Raw genomic sequence first — 20,927 nt, 5'->3', positions numbered from 1 at the left:
AAAAAGGAAATAAATAGAACCATACATGCAAATACAACAGTACCAACTACAGTGAGCAAAGATCTAGTAAGAAATTTATAACACATAAAATAGCTGTGCCGGAAAGAAATGCAGGTCCAGAAAATTACATGAACAAATGGCACAATGTGGTTCGGATCTAAGCTTCCTTGTATCTGAACATAAAAGACTTCTCTTTAACTCAACATTCTGGACCTACATATGTCTTCGAAAAAGAAACAGAGACCTAATAAACGAATAAAAAGAAAAAAGTGAAAATCCTCAAAAAAATGGAGTAATCATTCAGAAGCAAGTAGTTGAATGAGATGGAAGTAAAAACCATGGAGATAAACACGCCATTCTAACCTATTAAGTTGGCCCATTACCATTGCAGTGAAATGGACGCTCTTTCCTTCTCAGGCTCTCACTCCATCGACGAGAGATTTTGTGGGTAATTACACTGGGCATACAAAATGGTTCATCCTCGTTTTAAAATGGTACACCAAGTTCTGTATAAATCATACAAAAATTTCTAGTAACTAATTTGTCTTGAGATTTTGGTGAACTCTGTAATATTACTATGCCTTTTATGATTTGCATTTTTCGTTTAATATTTTTGTTTAAAAATAATGTTTATCCATTGGTTGGGGTTTGAAGCCCCTTACTCATATGTAGAGGTCACCACGGTTTAAGAACCGCCGGTTCCGAATCTGGGGTTTGAAGCCCCTTACCCATATGTAGAGGTCACCACGGTTTAAGAACCGCCAGTTCCCGGTTCGGAACCGGCGGTTCAGGTTCGAAAAAATGCCAAACCTGAACCGGCCCGCCTAGGTTCCGGCGGTTCCGGTTCTTGAACCGGTTCATACACGGTTCATAGCCGATTCAAGACCGGCGGTTTCCAGACGGTTCCGGTTTGGACCGCCGGTTCAAGTTCGTTTTTTTTTTTTTTTTTTTAATTTATTCATTTATAGTACTAATTACAAATTACACCTTGTAGTTGTAGTCTTTTACTATCGAATAAATAAATAAAACGAGAATGACAATTCAATTGACAAATAGAGTAGAAGTCGACATTGGAGTTGGACAATTGGAATTTTATTGATACAACTATACAAATTTGAACGATATGTCGATATTACAACTACAAATGTTGAAAATTGAAATTGCAAAAGAGTCAAAAGACTTAATACATAACATAATACATAATACATGTTAGCTTGTATAACAATTTAAATAAAAAAAACTTGAAGTAAAAAACAATAAATTATAAATGTAAATAGATAGTATATATATATATACTCTTAGTCGGCGAAGGAGATGTTTCTAGATAACTAAATTGAGGATACCTTTAGCAATTCATCCTTAATTGTTGAGTTTAATTTAACCATCAACAATCATGGTAGAATTGTAAAAAGTCTCCCGGATTTAGTCTTATAGAGAAGTCTTCTTCACTGATTAGAGTATATACAAATACAATTATATATTTGTATTTGTATATTTTAAAGTTGAAACAATTGAAAAAAAAAAAAGAAATAAAGGAAAAGGACTTGAGCCCAACTTAAATTTAAAATTTAAGTTGGGTTGCCTACGTATCCTTAATGCTCAATTACATTAAGGAATCAAAGTCCACATAGTTCTCTTACCTTACTTACCTATTCGGCAATCGGCGGTAGACCTCCCACTCCACCTCATTGTTGTTGTTGTTGTTCTTCTTCGTCGGGGTAGTAGTCTTGGTCGGTTTGTACTTGGGTGTTCCAATCTAGCCCTTGGTCTCTAATGTCAGCCGAACACCAATCGTCAAGTAACATGGTGGCTTCCATATTTTGGCCGGATAGTCTACTTCTTCTATCGTCCAAGACGTTGCCTCCAACACTAAAAGCGGACTCGACGGCGACAGTGGAAGCCGGAATTGAAAAAATCTCTTTGGCCATTGATGCAAGTATGGGAAAATCTTTCTCATGTGTTCCCCACCAATCGAGGACGTCGATTTGGTTGGGAACGGGACCTTCATCTTCATTCAAAGAAAAGCGTGAGTCAACATATAAATCTAACTCACTTACCGTCCTTGCCGACGAACTGCCGCTGGTGGTGTAACCGTATAGGTCGGCCAATTGGGATTGTGCGTCGGGGTCATCAACTTGAAAGAACCAAAAACTGTGTTGTTGATGAGGGGTGGGTCGTTTTCTCACTTGGTGGGTACTGTTGTACTTGGCTTCGTATTCGGAAAGAGAGTTCGCAACTCAAACTCAAATGCATGTTTGATGACGGAGAGATTGGAGAGGTTTATTTGGAATGTTTCGGACAAATTTATGTTGTAGTCCTCATTGGTGTCCGATTGCAAAGACCGAAGTGGTTGAAGGTCAATAGAACTCAAATTGTTGCAATAAAATTCTAAAATCTTCAAGGTACCGACTAATTTCCATTTCGGATCCAAAACCTTTGCAATCAAAAACACCGTTGGAATCTCACTGAAATACTTAAGCCATTTGTCAATCATATAATATAAAACACACATCAACTCAGGATTTGTAACGGAATTTTTCATAGCCGTCTTAAAACCAAGTGATATATACATGCAATGCTCTAAAACACGAACAGATGTGCAATAATAAACACCCGATAACTCAACAGTCGCATTTTTGAAACCTTTGAACAATTTAAACAAACTCATGCTTTGCTCCCAACATGCATGCGATAGATATAAATCATCAACGGGATAAGTCCTAAAAAATCAATCAAATAATCTATATGCTCCAAAGTAGAGTTCAAACAATCATATGTGGTGTTCCATCTAGTAGACACATCAATAGAAAAATTTGTGTACCTGATTTTCTTTTGATGGCAATATTTCTTCCAATTCTTACCAATCTGAGGCTTCCAATGGATCAAATTTACAGCAGTTCTAATAGGATCAACATGCTTTTGCCACAAAGAAAGAGCATCTTGTACACATAAATTTAAAATATGACAAATGCATCTTTGATGAAAATACTTACCATTTATAACCGGGGCACAAGCCGCAATTAAGTTGGAAATACTTGTAGTGTTAGCGGTTGCATTATCAAAACCAACAGAAAAGTCCTTATTGTACAATCTATATTCATTCAAAACTTGAATAATTAAAGCAGCAATTGCGGGTGCGGTGTGTGGCGTAGGAAATTGTCTAAAACCAATCAAACGCTTGTGCAACGTCCAACTATTGTCCACAAAATGACATATAATGCCCATATAAGAATTTCTTTGAAAATCATCAGTCCACACATCAGAGCAAATGTTTACTTTGTGACCCAAAGTGGACAAAAAACGTGTTACTTCTCTTTGCTTCTCAAAAAATTGTAAGTTGTTAGATCTTTGATGTGAAGTTGCGGGTATTCTTTTAGCACCGACATTAAAAGCGGTTTGCATAGTAACTTCATATTTTTTGTTATCAAAAAAATTGAAAGACAAATGCTTCATTGCAGCCCATCTAACCATAGCATCTTGAGCGACTTTATGATCATATTTAAAAAGAGGCGTACCTGTTGTTTCAGACGGACCGGACGGGAAGTTTAGTTGGGTTTGGGATTTGGCGGTCCCATATTCGATCGGATGCTTTGCCTTTAAATGACGATGGAGAGTACCATAGCCCCCACCGGCAAAAAAGGGGTAGAATTTATCGCAATAGTTACAATATGCGACAAATTCATTGGTCTCTTGTTGAGTGGTTGGATCTAGTACCGGCACTTTTTTATAATGTTTAACAAAAATATCCGATTTCAACGCCTTCTTATTAGTCTTACCCCGCCCGGTTTGAGTTTCAGGAGGAGGAACCGCTTCATCATTTTCACCAACTTGTCCGGCGCTCGTCGGAGGATATTGTTCAGATCCTCCACCTCCAGTTCCACCATTACCATCGTCGTCGTCGGATGACAAATTCACGTTGCCATAAGAGTGATAAGACTCGTAACCTTCGCCGCCGGCGCCGCCACTCATGTGGCTAAGTACCATGGTAGCCCTATTTTTTTTTCCATTAAACACCTAGCCGTGGAGGGTTCGCGGGTCCCTCATCCCTATATTTCCAAACTCCATTTGATACAGTACTTGGCCACGCCCGAAAGTGACGTGCCAAAAGAAGCAACTTACAAAAGCAAGGTACAATGAAAAGCAAAAACACCTCAAGAGTAAGAAGAGGACAAGACGAAAGAGGCTTGACACCTACCTACTCTACCGTGTCGCTTAGGGATCAAAAAGCAGGGATATCCTTCTGAAAATTCGATTCAGTCAAGATCATCATCCCAGGTACGAATGTTAGGGATGCCAAGAGCTTCCATTCGGACAATTGCCTTGAGGATTCTGGGAGCCATTGCGTTAGTCATGCGGTGGGGAGCCTCCTTCTCCGCACCCAATTTTGCAAGGAAGTCTGCTGCGGTGTTCCCTTCCCGGTGGATAAAAGTGGCCCGGAGGCTGTTTTGGCTCTTGTAGATGATCATGAGGGCCATAGCTCGTCGAACGTGGGCAGGCCCCCTACACGTACCAATGATTAGTTTAATGGCTTGGGCTGCATCTGACTCAATCCAAATAGGGCGTCCGAATTCTTTAGCGATCATCAGGCCATGGTGCATGGCCAGGAGCTCGGCTTCTAAAGCTGAATGGGCATCGAGAGGGGTAGTGAAGGCCAAAAGTAGCCTGCCCGTGTGGTCTCGGATAACTCCTCCGCCCCCAGCTTTGTTTGAAGTTTCATTGTAGGACCCATCCGTGTTGAGTTTGATCCAGGGGTGATCTGGGGGCTTCCACTTGATTTGCATAACACGGGGTTGTCGATGCCTTATCTCGGCCTGGGTCAGGATAATGATCTTCATCTTAACCTTCTTCCAATGCTTTGGTTTGATGCTTCCAGTTGTAATGCCATTTCGGATGAACATTTGGACTTGCCACACCACGTTATAGGGCTTGAATTGCGAGTCCTCGTGGCGACACCTATTCCTTTCGGCCCAGAGGAACCACATGATAAGATAAGGAATGAGGCGGCTAATGTGTTTCATGCCTGTTTGTTGGGTCCTTCGTGCTCAAACTTCCAGCCTATCCGGGATTACGTCATTAATCCGGAGGGGAGGGGAGGCACCCTCGAACCAACTATCGAATTCTCTCCACACTCTTGTTGCACCAGCACCTTGGATGAAGAGGTGCTGGAGTGATTCAATCCCATGCCTACCCGGACAGCATTGGCGCATAGATGCTAATTCGATCTTTCTCCACTGTAGTTTTGTGTCAACCGGAATCCGATTTGAGAGCAACCACCAAGCGAAAGTCGCGATAGTTTCCCACGTCGAAGCCAGTGAAAACTCCCCAGTATCAGTGAGGGTCCATCTGGGAGTATCCGGCTGTCCTTGGATGATTGGGGTGTTGCGAATATCTCCAATGATTTGTTGTGGCAGCCCTGCCTGGTCGTGTAGGAGTTGAAGTTTACCCACGTCCCACTCTCCGTTTACAATGAAGTCACGGACGAGGGCCCGTGGGTCGCCCCTATCATCCAAGCTAAGATCTCTAAGTGAGGAGTTGCCCAGCCAAATATCATCCCAGAAATAGATAAGACCCTGACCCACCATCCAACGAATATGCGGCTGCGCCTGGGCCCAAGCTCTCGACAATCTCCTCCATGTTGGGCTGTTTCTTCCCGAAGTTCTAGTGGAGAGCGGGGTGGAGTTGCTACAATACTTAGATTTCATATGCTCTGCCCAAAGAGAGTTCTGCTCTCGAAAGCGCCACCAAAGTTTAACACTGAATGCCCGAAGAACTTCTCTAAACTTTCAAATCCCGAGTCCTCCTTCCTTAGTGGAGAGGCAGATTTGATCCCAGCTAATCCAGTGGGTTCTTTTCCTCTCATTTGTCGAGCCCCAAAAGAAGCGGGCAAGTTATTGATCTAGTTGTTGTAAAGCTCCCGCTGTTGGTTCAATGGCTTGGAAGATGTGGATCGGAATTGCCTCTAGGGTACTTTTAATAAGCGTTAAGCGACCTCCAAAAGAGAGGTGCCGATGTGCCCACCCGGAGATCCTTTTGGAGAGCTTTTCGCGCAGAAACATAAACATATCCGTGCGTTTGGAGCCACGGTATATTGGGATCACAAGGTAAATGAAGGGGAACGTACCACGTGAGAAGCCACCTTCATTTTGGATCGAGGTAGACCATTCCTCGTGTGCTTCAGCGATGTAGAAGTTGCTTTTTGCCAGGTTGATTTGTTGCCCCGACACATCTGCATACTCATCAAGACAAGCTCTCAATCGACGAAGAGGTTCCGCGGCCGCTTGTGTAAAGATGATGATTTCGTCGGCATAGGCAAGATGGCTGATTTCCATACACCGTCTAGTGGCTTTGAATGACATTTCCTTCTGCCTTGTCAAGGGCCCTCGAGAGATAATCCGCCGCAATCACAAAGAGGGCTGGAGAGATCGGATCCCCTTGCCATAGACCCCTGGTGGATTTGAAGAAGCCCGAGGGGGCGCCATTGATGAGGATTGAAAACCAGCAAGATCCAATACATCTCTCAATAAGGGAGATCAAAGCTTCCGGGAAGCCCATGCGCCTTAGTGCCATGAAGAGGAACGACCACTGGACACGATCATAGGCTTTCGCCATATCAATCTTGATAGCGACATTCGGGGCTGGTTGGCATCTTGGTAGCTCGTGGAACATCTCTTGGGCAAGGAGGACATTATCATTTAAGAGTCGCCCTTTCACAAAGCCACTTTAGTTTGGAGAGATAACCCGAGGAAGGAAAGGGGTCAGCCTTGCCATAAGAATCTTGGTGATAGCCTTGTTGATCACATTACAAAGGCTAATAGGGCGGTAGTCTGCCCATGTCTCCGGCAACACCTTTTTGGGAATGAGGACAATGCTTGTGGCCGTGATACTACGGGGGAGAAAGGCCCCGGCGAAGAATTGTTTCATCGCATCAACAATGTCGGAGCCCACTATAGGCCAGCTCACGTGATAGAATTTGACCAAGTAGCCATCCGGCCCCGGGGTGCTATCCCAGGACATATCGAAGTAGGCTCCTTTTATCTCCTCCGCGTCGGGAAGATTAGCCAGCCCCTCGAGGAATGCAGAAGGGGGAAGTTGGTTAATCAAATTGAGGTTCGAGGCAGCCAATGTCGAGTTATCCGGTGCAAGTAGATTTTTGTAGAACTCAACCGCCGACTCTTTAATCTCTTCCTCTTCTGTGAGCTCCCGGCCGTTCGCATGAATTTTGTGTATGCGCAGCCGCACTCGCTTCTGTCTCACCCAACTCTGATAGAATCTTGTGTTCTTGTCGCCATCTGCAAACCAGTTAAGGGTCGCTTTCTGTCTCCAAACATCCTCTTCCATTTTAAGGAGTAGGATATATTTAGCGATGTTTTTGTTGATCTCGGACCTGTTGACGGGCGACGGGTCAGCTTCAAAAGCTGTCTGGGCGTTCACAATGGCCTCCTCCATGTTTTTGAGTCTAGCATGGATATTCCCGAAGGTCTCTTTATTCCACCATTTTAATGTCTTTTTGAGCCTTGCTAGCTTGATTTGGAGGTTCAGGAGACCCCCGGCACCCGTAGGTTGTTCCCAATCCTCGCGCACAAGGTCAAGGAACCCTTCGTGTCTAACCCACATGTTTTGGAACCAGAACAGTCTCCCACCTATAGGACAGCGCTGTAGCTTGCATCTAATCAGAATCGGGCCATGATCCGAGGCAACCCGAGGGAGGTTTGACACCCTTGTTGCATCAAAGTCCCTAGACCACCACTCACTAACCAAGATACGATTCAGCCTTTCAAACAACCCATTCTTAGCCCATGTGTAGTTCGAACCATCAAACCCCAGGTCAAGGAGTCTACAATCCTCGATAGTTTCCGCGAAGTCGATCATCTCGGCATGCCGGTCGAAATCACTCCCGATCCTATCCCCCGGGGAGAGGATAGTGTTGAAATCCCCTCCAATCATCCATGGCGGCCCATCCAAGCGACTCGAGACTTCCCTCATTTTATCCCAAAAACAAGAATATATTTATATATTATATATAGTTGTGACTTGTGAATTTAAAAAGAATTTGTAAAATTAATATTCTAACAACTTACTTGCAAACGAATAGCGGTTTGTCGGGAAACCTCATCCATAACCTCACGAGGACTAGGGCGCCTTGATTTCCGACGACCACTTTGATCTTGATCTTGGGCAATTCCCTTGCCCCCGATCACTACCACGACGAGATGAAGACATTTTTTGCAAATTAAAAAAATAAAGAGAGAGTATAACTAGAGTAGTGAGGGATGATATTTTATGATTGACAATTGAAGTAAATTATAAGAACAATTTGCACAAATATTATAGTAAACAACTTGGGCAATTAGAGAGAATGGAGATAGAGATGAGAGAAATTGTGAGATTGAGAAGAGAAATCCTTGTTAACACAAGAATGGGGTGAGTAGAAATGAAGGGGACAGTGGGTATTTATAGGAGAAAAAAATCAGATTTAATAAATAAATAAAAATTTGAATTTCAAAATTTTGAAAACGGCCGGTTTACCGCCGGAACCGGCGGTTTCTGGCCGGTATCCGACAAAACCGGCGGTTTGGTCACCGGTTTCTGCCACAAAACCACCGGTTTTTGCCCGTTCTGCAACCCTACGCCTGACCGCCTGAAAAAGCTGCCGGAATCGGCGGTTTTTGGCCGGTTTCCGACCAAACCGCCGGTTTAGTCGCCGGTTTCTGACAGGAACCGCCGGTTTCTGCACCCCTACGCCTACCACCGCCTGCCGCCTGAAAAAGCCTGCCGGAACCGGCAAACCGCCGGTTACGGTTCTTCGTTTCTTGTGAACCTGAACCAGCCCGTCGGAACCGCTGAACCTTATCCGGTTCCGATCCGTCACCGCGGTTCCGGTTCACGTTTCCGAACCGCCGGTGACGGTTCCGGGCCGGTTCGGTTTGGTGACCTTTACTCATATGTTAAACAATGAATTGTACAGGAGTATTTCACAAACAAGAAATCAAAACCCTAATTTATGAATTTCTTACGATTTAGAATTACCGATTTGATTTTCCAAAGAACCGTCAATTGCTTGCGCCCTTCTCCACGTGATGTTCTTCGTACTCAATCACGAACCTTCCAATCTGTATCCTGAACTTAAATATTGACCTTTAGGTGGACAAAGCTTGTCAGAATAAAAAAAGGGCACACGCGAGTCAAAAAAAGTCGCTAAGTTTCTGAAGGCCAACATATTCAGCCGATTTGGGATACCCAAAGCAATCATCTCAGACCAAGGTACTCATTTTTGTAATCGGACCATCGAGGCACTAATAAAAAAGTATGAAGTTCACCACAAAATGTCTAGTCCTTACCATCCGCAGAGTAATGGCTAAGTGGAAATATCAAATAGGGAGATCAAAAGCATTCTCGAGAAGACAATAAATCCCCCGATAAAAGATTAGAGCAAAAGGCTGGAAGATGCTCTATGGGCTTACAAGGCCGCCTACAAGACACCAATAGGAATGTCTCCGTAGAGAATTGTTTATGGGAAGATATGTCATCTACCAGTTGGAATTGAGCACCGAGCCTACAAGGCAGTGTAGCAGATCAATTTGGATTGTTGGAGCCCGTGAAGAGGAAATGAAGCTGCAATTGTAGGAGCTCGAGGAGCTAAGATTGGAATCATATGATTCAACTATGTGGTACAATGAAAGAACAAAGCTATAGCACGACATAAATTTGAGAATGAAGGAGCTGCAAGTTGTCCAGAAAGTACTATTCTTCCAGTCCATGCTGAAGTTGATGCCAAATGGTCAGGACCCTACCTCATCACTTCAACTCGATAAAACGGAGTAGTGGAAATTTCAGGAAGTGCTCCTAACTCTGAACCCTTTATAGTGAATGGTCACGAACTGAAGGTATTTAGGGACAGCACGAAGGTGTGTGTGGTGGAAGAAATTCCACAATATATACACCATGACGTCGCCTAAATGGTAGGAGGCTGGGAATTTGGGATTCAACCTAGTCGCCAATTTTATATTTTTTTGCATGTCACCTACTGACCAGGTAGAATCCCAAATTGCCTAGAATAAGGGTTGTAAATATTGTACGTATGTAGTTTAATTTACTTAAGTAATTTCCAACAAGAGAAATTTGAAAATCCAAATATATTTTCGGGACTTAAAAGTTTTTAGAGGTACGTACTGGTCAAGATGACAGTTTCCGAATTGGTTCAAACCATGAAAATCTTTAAGTATCCTTTTTCTTTTTTTTCCATACTAAGTAAAAAGAGGGAAAATTTTGAATTGGGAATGACTATCACACTGTCTTTTGGTGTATTACTTTGCAGGTATAGGGTGGCTATGCGACTAGGCGGGCGCGTGAGGTAGTCAAGAGACAGACGACGTCTAATCACAATGCTGCAACAACAACCGCCTCCAAGCCAAAGGTCTCATGACCGGGTAACCGGCATCAGGTTAAAACCCTCGCCACCTACCCAATATAAGCCCAGAACAGACATTCCCACTCATTCTGTTTTCACAAACCTCTGATTTTCGATTTGCAACTTACCCAGCAAGAAATCACCACCGAAAAACCATCACTGATCACCGTCTACGACGATGGGAAAGAAGAAGGCCACCCAGAAACAACCCGAATCAAACCCTAGATCTCGACAGCGAGAGAAGAACCGACAAATCCACCACCGTCTGCGATGCAATCAGAGGCGATGATTTCCGCCGCCGCATTGAAGGCGTTTCTCAGGGCCTCAAACCCCAACATGGATTGGTCGGCCGCGATTGCAACCCTAATTCAAGTACCAGATGCAGTAGCCACGGTGAGTGCAAGCCGACGACAACCGTTTCTCAAACACCAAGCGCTCCTCCTACAACCGCTCCATAAATCAACACCCAGACAACCATCGAACCCTCACCACAAAAATCCATTCCTACCACCTAACCCGAAACACCAAAACCATCTCCAAAGCCAACCCCTAACCAAACCCTTAGATGTAAGCCCAATCTCAGTGTATAGATCACCGGGAACGGAAGATGAAAGCGGAGATGGGGAAAAAGCTGTGGGGGAAGAAACGGCAGGAGTAAGGTAGGGAATCGACGATGTGAAAGAGAAAATTGAAGGCGATTGAGAGGAGAAGGCTGTGACTGGAGAAACACAGATAGAAGAGGGGGTAAGGGACAAATAGGCAACCGGGGAGAAAGAACTGGATGAAATGGCCAAGAAGCAAGGCCTCATGAAAGATGATGAGTTCCAGCCGGATGGGGTATATAGAGTTGAACAAGATCTCGTCGGGATGGTTGAGGGTCTGGACTTCGCATCCCCAGCGGTAGAGGGAGAAATCCCTAAGGAATCTGCAAGAGAAACTGAGATTTTATCTGCCCAACTAGTAGAAGGGGCGGAGAAAGATCAAGAACTAGAGGAGAACCAAGGGAGCGTCTGCCAAGCCAGGTGCAGACGTGATTTCAGAAAGAGTGGCACCAAAGATTGTGAAGAGGAAGTTGGTACTAAATGATGATCCGAAGGCAGGGGGTCACAAACCAAAGCGCACATCAAAAAGACGCCTAGGGAGTGAACTAATGAAGAAAATGGGGGCCGGTGAGGTCTCTGAGACGGTGGAGGTTTTGAGCGGGAAAGACGATCCTCCCGCGGCGAGAAGAAGAGCGAGCCATAGTTGTTGGCCATGAAGATAAGGGTTCTCCTACAAGACCCAGGGAGAATCCTCAAATTGCTGCCACCGAATCAGAAGCCCCCAAAGATGCTGAACATGCGTCACCAGACCTTACTGGCCAATTATAAGCCAGTATAGGAGGTGCACGTCAAAGATCAGCTAGCCAACCCTACTGCCCCTGAGGAGCCATCTGCAGCAGAACTGTTATGACAAATAGGGCAATTGTGAATCGAGAAACAAAAGAACGTAAATAGACACAGAATTTACGTGGTTCACCAACGTTGTGTTGGTAGCGTCCACGGGCATGAACGGAGAACAAATTGTATTATGACTGCGGTTTTCAGATACAGATTGGATCTGTCAGATCACAGAATTATATGCTCTACTCCCATATATATAGGCACACATGAGACAGACTGGGCCTAGGAAACATAATCCTATCCCAATTAGGAAACCTAATCCTATACAAATTCAAGGCATACTAACAAATCTCCACCTTGACTTGAATTCTCCCATGCAGACGCATCATCATAACACCAGGCGAACAAGCTTCTCCATTCTTGCCTCAGATTTTCCCTCCACGGGCAACTAACAGCTCATGACATTAAGCAAGTCCAAACAATGTTCATCAACACCATCCAAATCCTCTCCACCTTGGAGTTGTGATTCACTCACATTGTGAGTGACTTGCAGCTCCACCTGTTTATCAACACCATCCAAATCCTCTGTAGCAATAGAATTCACAATAGAGTTAAGCATAGAATTTTCATCAAACACTACATTCTGACTGAGAATAATTCTACCCTCTGAAAATGACCAAATTTTGTACCCCTTAACTCCATCTCCATAACCAACAAATACTCCCTTCTTAGCTCTTGGCTCCAATTTACCTTCACTCACATGATAGTAAATAGTACTCCCAAAAACTCTCAACATAGAGTAATCTGCAGGTGAATCAGACCATACCTCGTACGGTGTCTTGCAGTCAATGCCAGTGTGAGGTCCACGGTTGATCAGATATCAAGTCGTGTTTACTGCCTCTGCCCAAAACTTTCTAGTGAAACCAGCTTGAAAGAGCATACATCTAGCTCTCTCCAACAATGTCTAATTCATGTGTTCTGCCACACCATTCTGCTGTGGTGTATGTCTAACGGTGTGATGGCGAACGATCCCTTCACTCCTACAGAACTAATCAAACTCAGACGAACAAAATTCCAAACCGTTATCTGTTCTCAATCGCTTGATCTTCTTCCTAGTCTGGTTTTCAATTAGAGTCTTCCACTCTTTGAACTTCTTGAATGCCTCACCTTTATGTTTTATCATAAACACCCAAGTCATTCTCGAGTAGTCATCAATCATCGACACAAAATACTTGTGTCCTCCAATAGACTCAACACGTGAGGGACCCCAACAATCCATATGAATGTAGTCAAGTGTCCCCTTTGTTCGATGACACCCTTCTTTGGAAACTTGCTGCGATGAAGCTTCCCCAACACACAGTGTTCGCAGAAATCAAGTCTCAGCGGCAGGTTCGATTCTCACATATCTACAGAGAAGGAAACCGTGCTGCCGACTTTCTTGCAGGTAGGGGGGTTCAGACCCCTACTATGACATATTATGATTCTGTGTCTACGCCTCAATACCTGAAGGCGCTTGTTAGGATGGACCAGATGGGATATCCTAACTTCCGTTTCCGATGCAGAGATGTGGACTGATTACGACTGTTTGATAGTTCTGCTTTGTTTATTTGTTCCTTTTGTTCATTTGGCTACTAGTTTAGTGTTGATAGCTTGGAGCATCCCGACTTGTTGGAGCTCCAACTTATTTCTCCTTCATGTTCTTGTTTTAGATACTGGTCACTTTTGGGCTAGGATCATGTTTTGGAACGTTATATTTTGATTTGTTTACGGGTTGGGGGTCTGCCTAAACCCCTCGCCCACTATGGGCGTTTTTTATAAAAAAAAAAAAAAACATCAATTATTGTCTTAGCGGTGCGTAAAAACGGTCTACCTAAAAGCACGCCGCTAGACTCAGCAGATTCATTCTCACTCATTTTTATCACATGAAAATCAGCAGGATACAGGAAATCATGCAATTTAACTATTACGTTTTCCAACACACCTTCGGGGGAGATGCATGTTCTGTCAGCCTATTGAATTACCACTTTCGTGTCAACCAATCTAACTCATATCAATTTCTTGTATATTGAAAGCGGTAAAACATTTATCGACGCCCCTAGATCACACATAGCATGTTCAATCTTTATGTCGCCCAAAGAGATAGGTAAGGTGAACGTACCTGAGTCCGTGCATTTTGAAGGTATTCTCCTCTTTTGTATCATAGCTGACACTTTCTCGCTAATCACTATCTTCCCATCAGGCTTGGTTTTCCCAGCAATGAACTCCTTGATGAACTTGCTAAAGATAGGCAGCTTCAGAGGCTGTAGGAACGGCAGGTTGATTTCCAATTTGCCAAAATTCTCCATGAAGTCCTCGGTGTTATCCTTCTTCTTTTTAGCTTCCCCTCGGTAAGGAAAGGGCTTCATGCGTTTCAATGTTCCTATTGAACCCCCAGCTGAAGGTTCTCCAGTTTCTTTCCTTACTTCTTCACTCTCCACCTCTGGCTCTGGGTCTAGGAAAAATGGATCAGCCATATGAGGCAGCGGCTTCTCCAGATCACCCTTTTGGAGGCCGTCTTCTACTCTGGTGCTTTTCTCAGTACTTCCATGGTCAGGGACTACATTCTCATTGCTTATCACGGGGGGTACATCTTCATCATTTTTCATCACCGGACCTTCATAGCCACGCCCTGATCTCAGAGTGATTTGACTGATGTTTGCCCGGTCAGGTGGTTTCACCGAGGCTGGTATCCATCCTTCGTTTTCTCGCATCTCACTTAACGAAGTGGCGATCTGAGACATTTGCTTAGCCAACATGTCCATTGCAGCCTTTTGCTCCTGCTGTGCATCCTGGAGTTTATGCACCACGTCATTGTTGGATTACATGTTATTCTGCATATGCTGTTGAGAATTGACTAGGTCATGCACCATGTCATCCAGATTCCTCTGATTTTTATAGTTAGGGTGGTTGGAACTTGATCCTTGACTGTGATTCGATCCACTCCCCTGGTTCCGTCGGTAATTCCCTTGACCTCCCTGATTGTTGCTAAACTGGTTTCCTGACCCTTGATTCCATTGGTGGTTAGGCTGGAAATTCTGATTGTTCCCAGTGGCATTCCTTTGGTGTGGTGGCACATAAGAACTTCCTTGGTTACTCTGGTTCCTATTGCCCCAATTGGGCTGATCTCCTTGATTTTGATAGCCCCAGTTGTTAGGCCCTTCTTGATTTTTCCCTGACCAGTTAGAGTTATGTTGCGGCCCTTCTTGATTCCGGTTAGGCCAATTCTGTTGGTTGTCAGTTGGACCCGGATACTGGAGTTGAAGCTGTTGATTTCCGTCAGCCTCTTTAATCTTCCACTGGTTCCAGCTTGTATTCTGGTTATTCTGATTCCAATTTCCCATAGCATTCACCTGGGCTTGGAATTCTCCATCGGGTGGCGGACCATAATAGAGTTGGAGCTGATTTTCTTCTTGACCAGGTGACTTCTCTTTCTCCTGCGAGTCAGGGGAATTCTTCTTTTCAATTGCGCTTATAAGTGTCTTCTCCAATCGATCTATTTTGTCTCCAACCCCTTCTCCTTCCTGTTCTTTTACTGCATTTGCTGAGCTTCTCCTCATGAGAGTACACGGGTTATCGTACGCCTTCTTTGCGTCGATCAACCTCCCCAGGGTCTCTCGTGCTTTACTTGCCTTGTTCTTGGTGAAATTCTCCCCACTCGAGGAATTCGTCAAATCCTTGGACTCGGGATTAGCTCCCTCATAAAATAGGTAATACGTCTCAGCCTCCATCATTCTATGATTAGGACAAGCATCGAGTAATCCCTTAAACCGAGACCAATACTGGCTCAAGGACTCATCGTAGTCCTACTTACACTCCTGAATCTCCTTCTTAAGGGCATTGGTTTTGTTTGAAGGAAAGAAGTAATCCAGAAATTCCAACTTAAAATCCTTCCAAGTATGAATCGAGACCGGTGGCAGCCTTAACAACCATGTATTGGTGTGACATCCCTAACCTGAAACATGCATAATACATTATTGCAAATTATTTTATCATTTGCATATTAGATATATTAAAAGAGTTTTATAGATATTAATATTAATAAAAAAAAAGAAAAAAGAAAAGAAAATGTAGTTAATGATATATTTGAACAAGGTGCTAAATTATTATTAATAGATATATATATGTATAAGTAAATAGAGTTGTGATCAATGTCGAACCCTTCTTAAAGACCGAACTAGAGACCAAATTTGGGCCACTCATTTTTCTTAATCTTATGGTTATGATTAGTTTAGAATTTATTTAATATTTTATTAAATAAAAAAAATTAATTTTTTTTTAGAAATTTTTTTTTCGATAAAAACTTGCTGGAGTAAATAATGAACTATATTCACTACATAATGAACTAAATGAATGTATGTTATGAAGTAATTTTTCGCATTCATTATATACTGAATTTACTTCAACTGAAAGATAATTATGTCATAACACATTATGAAGTAATAAAACAATAAAATGAAGTAATAAACTAATGAAATGAAGTAGTAAACTAATGAAATGAAGTAATAACATAACTGAATGAAGTAATAAACTAACGGAATGAAGTAATAACATGACTGAATGAAGTAATAGCATTAATAAATGAAGTAATAAACTAATTGAATGAAGTAATAGCACGACTGAATGAAGTAATAAGTTCATAACATACATTCATTTAGTTCATTATTTACTCCATCAAGTTTTTATCGAATAAAAAAAATAAAAAAAAATTTAAAAAAATTTAAAAATTTTTTAAAAAAAACAATTAAAAAAATAATTAAAAAAATTATAAAAAAAAGTTTTTATTTAATAAAATATTAAATTAATTGTAAATTAATCACAACCATAAGATTAAGAAAAATGAGTGGCCCTAATTTGGTCTCTAGTTCGGTCTTTAAGGGTGAATTTGTGGTTAATAGGACTATAAGTAAATAAATGTAATTATGATTAAATACTACCTACACATAATATATATGTGTATATGATATACGTATGTGTAAAATATATATATAACTAAGGAAATGCTAGTTAGATAATTGTTTATTTTTAGTATAGTTTATTATTATAAAATTGTTATTAGTAAGCTATGGTTTGATTGCAACGTGTCAAATTCTTAAAACAATAACTTTTTGTCCAATTTTAAAAATATATTATAAATTGCTTAAAGCCGTATAATATTATTACATAAGTAAGTGCTAGCTTGTTGGAATATACTATATACTATGAGTTAGGCTTTTTAAAAAAATATAAAGAGAAAAGAGAGAGGAAATAAACAAGAAACAACGAGAGCTTTAAATCTATCAATTGAAGAGGTAGACTATCATTTGAGTAAATTTTCGCCTATACCAATTCTTAGTTTTTCATAATTTTCTTTACTTCTAGTTACTGATATATAAATGATATTTTTATCTGGATTTATATAAGAAGGTAACTATAGGGTTTTAAAGAAGTTTGTGATTAAGTTATCCACTCAATACTTGAAAGTATCTATTGAATTCATCCTTTTGTAACTAATATTTGTATACGAATTTTAATCTTTGGCCTATTTTGCTAGAATTAATTATTTTTGTATCACAGTAGTTAATTAGTAGGCAACACTCCCATGATAGTAAAGTGGTTTCTACACCTCTCATCTAAGATGTCTTTTTCCAATCTTATAAAATATTTATCACTTGTTTGAGATGCTTTTATTGATAAGTGTTATGTTAATATACATTAATATAAAGTAAGTTAATTAGTTTATGCATAGATATATGAACTAATATATTTGAATGTTAACGGGAATTTTGATAAATAATAAGGTTACAGGGGCTATGTTTTATATATTGGTGTGCTATATGATATAGAAGGTAGAAAATAAAATAAAATAAAGCTTCTTAGATTAGAAAAAAATGAGAGAAAGAAATTAGAGTTTATTTTTTTATATAGAATTCGAGAATAAGACACATATAGTTCCGTATATGTACTGCCCTTTTATTATAAGTTATATATGAATACGTATTTAATTGTATAGGGTCGAGTGTTGTAGACCGGGAAGCAGAAACAAGTGCTCGTTAGATTACTTGTCGTAATCAGGTGTGTATAAATCACACTTTTAATTTTACATATTTTATGTGATTGATTGCTATGTGTTAAATTTGAATGAATATTTGAATTATATGGTGAGCTTGAAATAATTATGTGTTATTTGATATTGATAGTGTAATATGATGTGCATATGGGATTTGTGCAATAGATATATTTATCTCTAGTATGTGTGTTAATTGATGGAATATATGGATATGTAATTGATGCTATTGATATGTTTGCACATGAAATTATTTGAATCATTGGATTAAAGCGGATCTGTGACAGTCATGCCCTGAGTCTGATATCAATGGCAATGGACCTACGGGTCATATACAATGGCAATGGACCTACGGGTCATATATACAATGGCAATGGACCTTTAGGTCATATATATGTATACAATGGTAATGCGACCTATGGCTCATATATACAATGACAATGGACCTTCGGGTCATATATATATGTACAATGACAATGTGACCTTCGGGTCAGATACAATGGAATCCCGAGCAGATATCTGGCTTGATTTGTCACAGAATAATAAGCTGAACAAAGTGACATCTGCATATGCATATGAATTTGTTTTATTATTAATTGGTTATTGCTATATATATATATATATATATATATATATATATATATTGGTTAAAGAATATGCGTGATATTTTGGGATATGGAATTAAAGGTAAGATTTATATACACTGAGTTGTGACTAATATATAAACCACTAATATTTTTCAGGAATAAGATATCAGTGAAGTTTTTGGTTGACGTGGGTCGTAGGAACTGCACGTGTTATTCTGAACCTGACGCGTTTTGGCAACCTTCTCCTCCTCATCATTTTTGCATGTAGATAAATGTGTAGTATATAGAGTGGTGAGAGGGTTCCACTATGGTTTAGAATGTTTTGAAATATGTACTTGATAAATGTTGGTATTCGAAATTATATAATGTGTGTTTTATTTGCTTGACATGTGGATTGTTTATTTTAAATTTTGAATTTATTTATAGTAAGTGTATAAAGTCATAAGGGTTGAGGTGTGACAATTGGCCTCTCCCTTCAAGGCAAACGGGACTGCGCGCAGGCGATAATCTTCCTCTGTAGCATCATTTGGCCTCTTCTGGATGTTACATAACTTGCTGAACTCATTTAGGAACTCATATGGACAATCATTCCTCCGCCCTGAAAAAGTGGGTAGAACGCCTAACACGTTCGTCTTTATATCGATGGATCTTTGACGCTGATTTGAGACAATAGCATGGGCTGGTTCGCCATCTAGATGTCACCGACTACTTTCTCCTCTTTTTCTAATGACGACTTAGGATCCTCTCTGCCTGACGAACTCCAATCTTCGTCACTTTCTAAACCAAACGGAAATGGATCTCATGTTGTTAACCCTGGTCTGGTGGTGACTGTGGATATTGACTCCTTGACCTGCCACCTGAATTGAACGTTCCTTGACCCAGACGAGTTACTCCAGTTTCCAAACCGTGAGCCTCTGCTAATAAACTGAAAAGAAAGACAAATAAAATGAAATTAAAACTATATACGCCAAATCTCTAAACATGCAAACAAACTGCGCCATCCATCCCTGGCAACGGCGCCATTTGAAAGAGCTGCAAATAGTGCTGTACTCGAAATATTAGCGAGCTTTCTCAGATTCAGGGAATCTGCTAGATCACAAGGTCTAGGAACTCAGAGAACCTTAAAAAACCGTCGGTCGTTGGGCACACAATTTTATCTGCCTTTCAAAAACCCTCAACCCACAATACTAAAACTAGTATAAGGAAGTAGGGATCGAATCCCACAGAGATGGAAGCGTAAGAAACATGCCATAGATTTTGGACACTGGTTTTGGCTGCTGCCACGCATTTTTTTCGGGTTGAGAACTTAACTAATAGACTCGGGAAATGTAATGATCTACTTTACCAGCTAGACCTAGGAAAACATAACGGAAGCATGCATGACGAAAACAAAGATGCACACTGAAGGGTCTCTATTCAGGTATATTCCTCGGGTTTTCGTATGTAATTTGGAGTGTATCCAACTGATCAAGAAGAGATTCCCGACCCAGCTGAGTCGTTGGTACGACAACCGGGACCTGGCTTCAAACAAGTTTCCTCAACCCACTTCTACTGGCTAGTATAATGGAGGTAAGGGTCGAATCCCACGAGGATGGACACGTTCCGATAACTGCGGTGACTTTCCTGGGTGTTTTTGGTTAGCTACCACGCTTGGGTTGAGATTTTAACTAGGCAAGAAATAAATGTGGTACTCTACTGACTAGTAGGCGTGAAAATAACAGGCATGTGATGGTGTTCGTGAAAATAGGGGACAAGGTGTCTCAGAGGCATATGGAAAGTAGACAGTTACTAAAAAGGGAAAATTAGACAACAAGGTATATCTGGTGGCTGGGTGGCTCTCTGACAAGTATGGACAGTACAATTGAAAAGTAGGGAACAAAAGCAAAAGTAACTTAAAAGTAAATTGGTCCAAACTAAAGTTGATTTTGACGTTTTCTTCTTCAGCAAGCATTAACAAAATTCAGATAAACACAAACACCATAACTGAACTTCAGATTCAAAACCTCAAACTCAAGATCCATGAATTAAAGTTTGGGATAGCTCCGGAAAAAAGTTTGGGAGGATTCAAAACCTACAATGAGTTCAAGCCGAGAGGCGCCAAACCGCGTGACGCGGAATAGCTCCGGAAAAAGTTTGGGAGGATTCTGACACCCACCAAGAAGTTCGCGGGCATCTACGGCAACAACCTTCTAGAGAGAATTCTAACTAAGTGTGGTAGTGGATTTTCTCGAACTCGAACTCTCTCTCCAAGTGGCTCCTTTTATAGGGAGGCTTACCCTTGCTTTTAGGGTAGACTTCCTTCATGTTTTGACTTTTCTGCCCTTGGTAATGAACATCCCAGCTATCCTTCTTCTCTATCTCGAGCCTTTTCTCTGGCATGCATCCTGGTCAAGTATTGCACCCTTCTAGCGCCCTTTTCACTTGCGTCACCTGAATCGTCTCCTACTGACTTGGATCCTTTAATCCTG

General features: G+C 41.3%; 1 protein-coding gene across 1 annotated transcript; it reads right to left on the bottom strand.

Moving 5' to 3' along the window:
* Positions 1-5,888: 5,888 nt before the first annotated feature.
* LOC125220338 lies at positions 5,889-6,329 on the bottom strand. Its single transcript, XM_048122500.1, has one exon. It carries the CDS (start codon positions 6,327-6,329, stop codon positions 5,889-5,891), a length of 441 nt encoding a protein of 146 aa, XP_047978457.1.
* Positions 6,330-20,927: the final 14,598 nt, after the last annotated feature.

Source organism: Salvia hispanica, chromosome 4 (assembly GCF_023119035.1).
Source record: "Salvia hispanica cultivar TCC Black 2014 chromosome 4, UniMelb_Shisp_WGS_1.0, whole genome shotgun sequence".
In the NCBI taxonomy this organism is placed as follows: Eukaryota; Viridiplantae; Streptophyta; class Magnoliopsida; order Lamiales; family Lamiaceae; genus Salvia; species Salvia hispanica.
The sequence above is the reverse complement of the archived record's forward strand: the minus strand, read 5'-3'. Positions and strand labels throughout refer to the sequence as shown.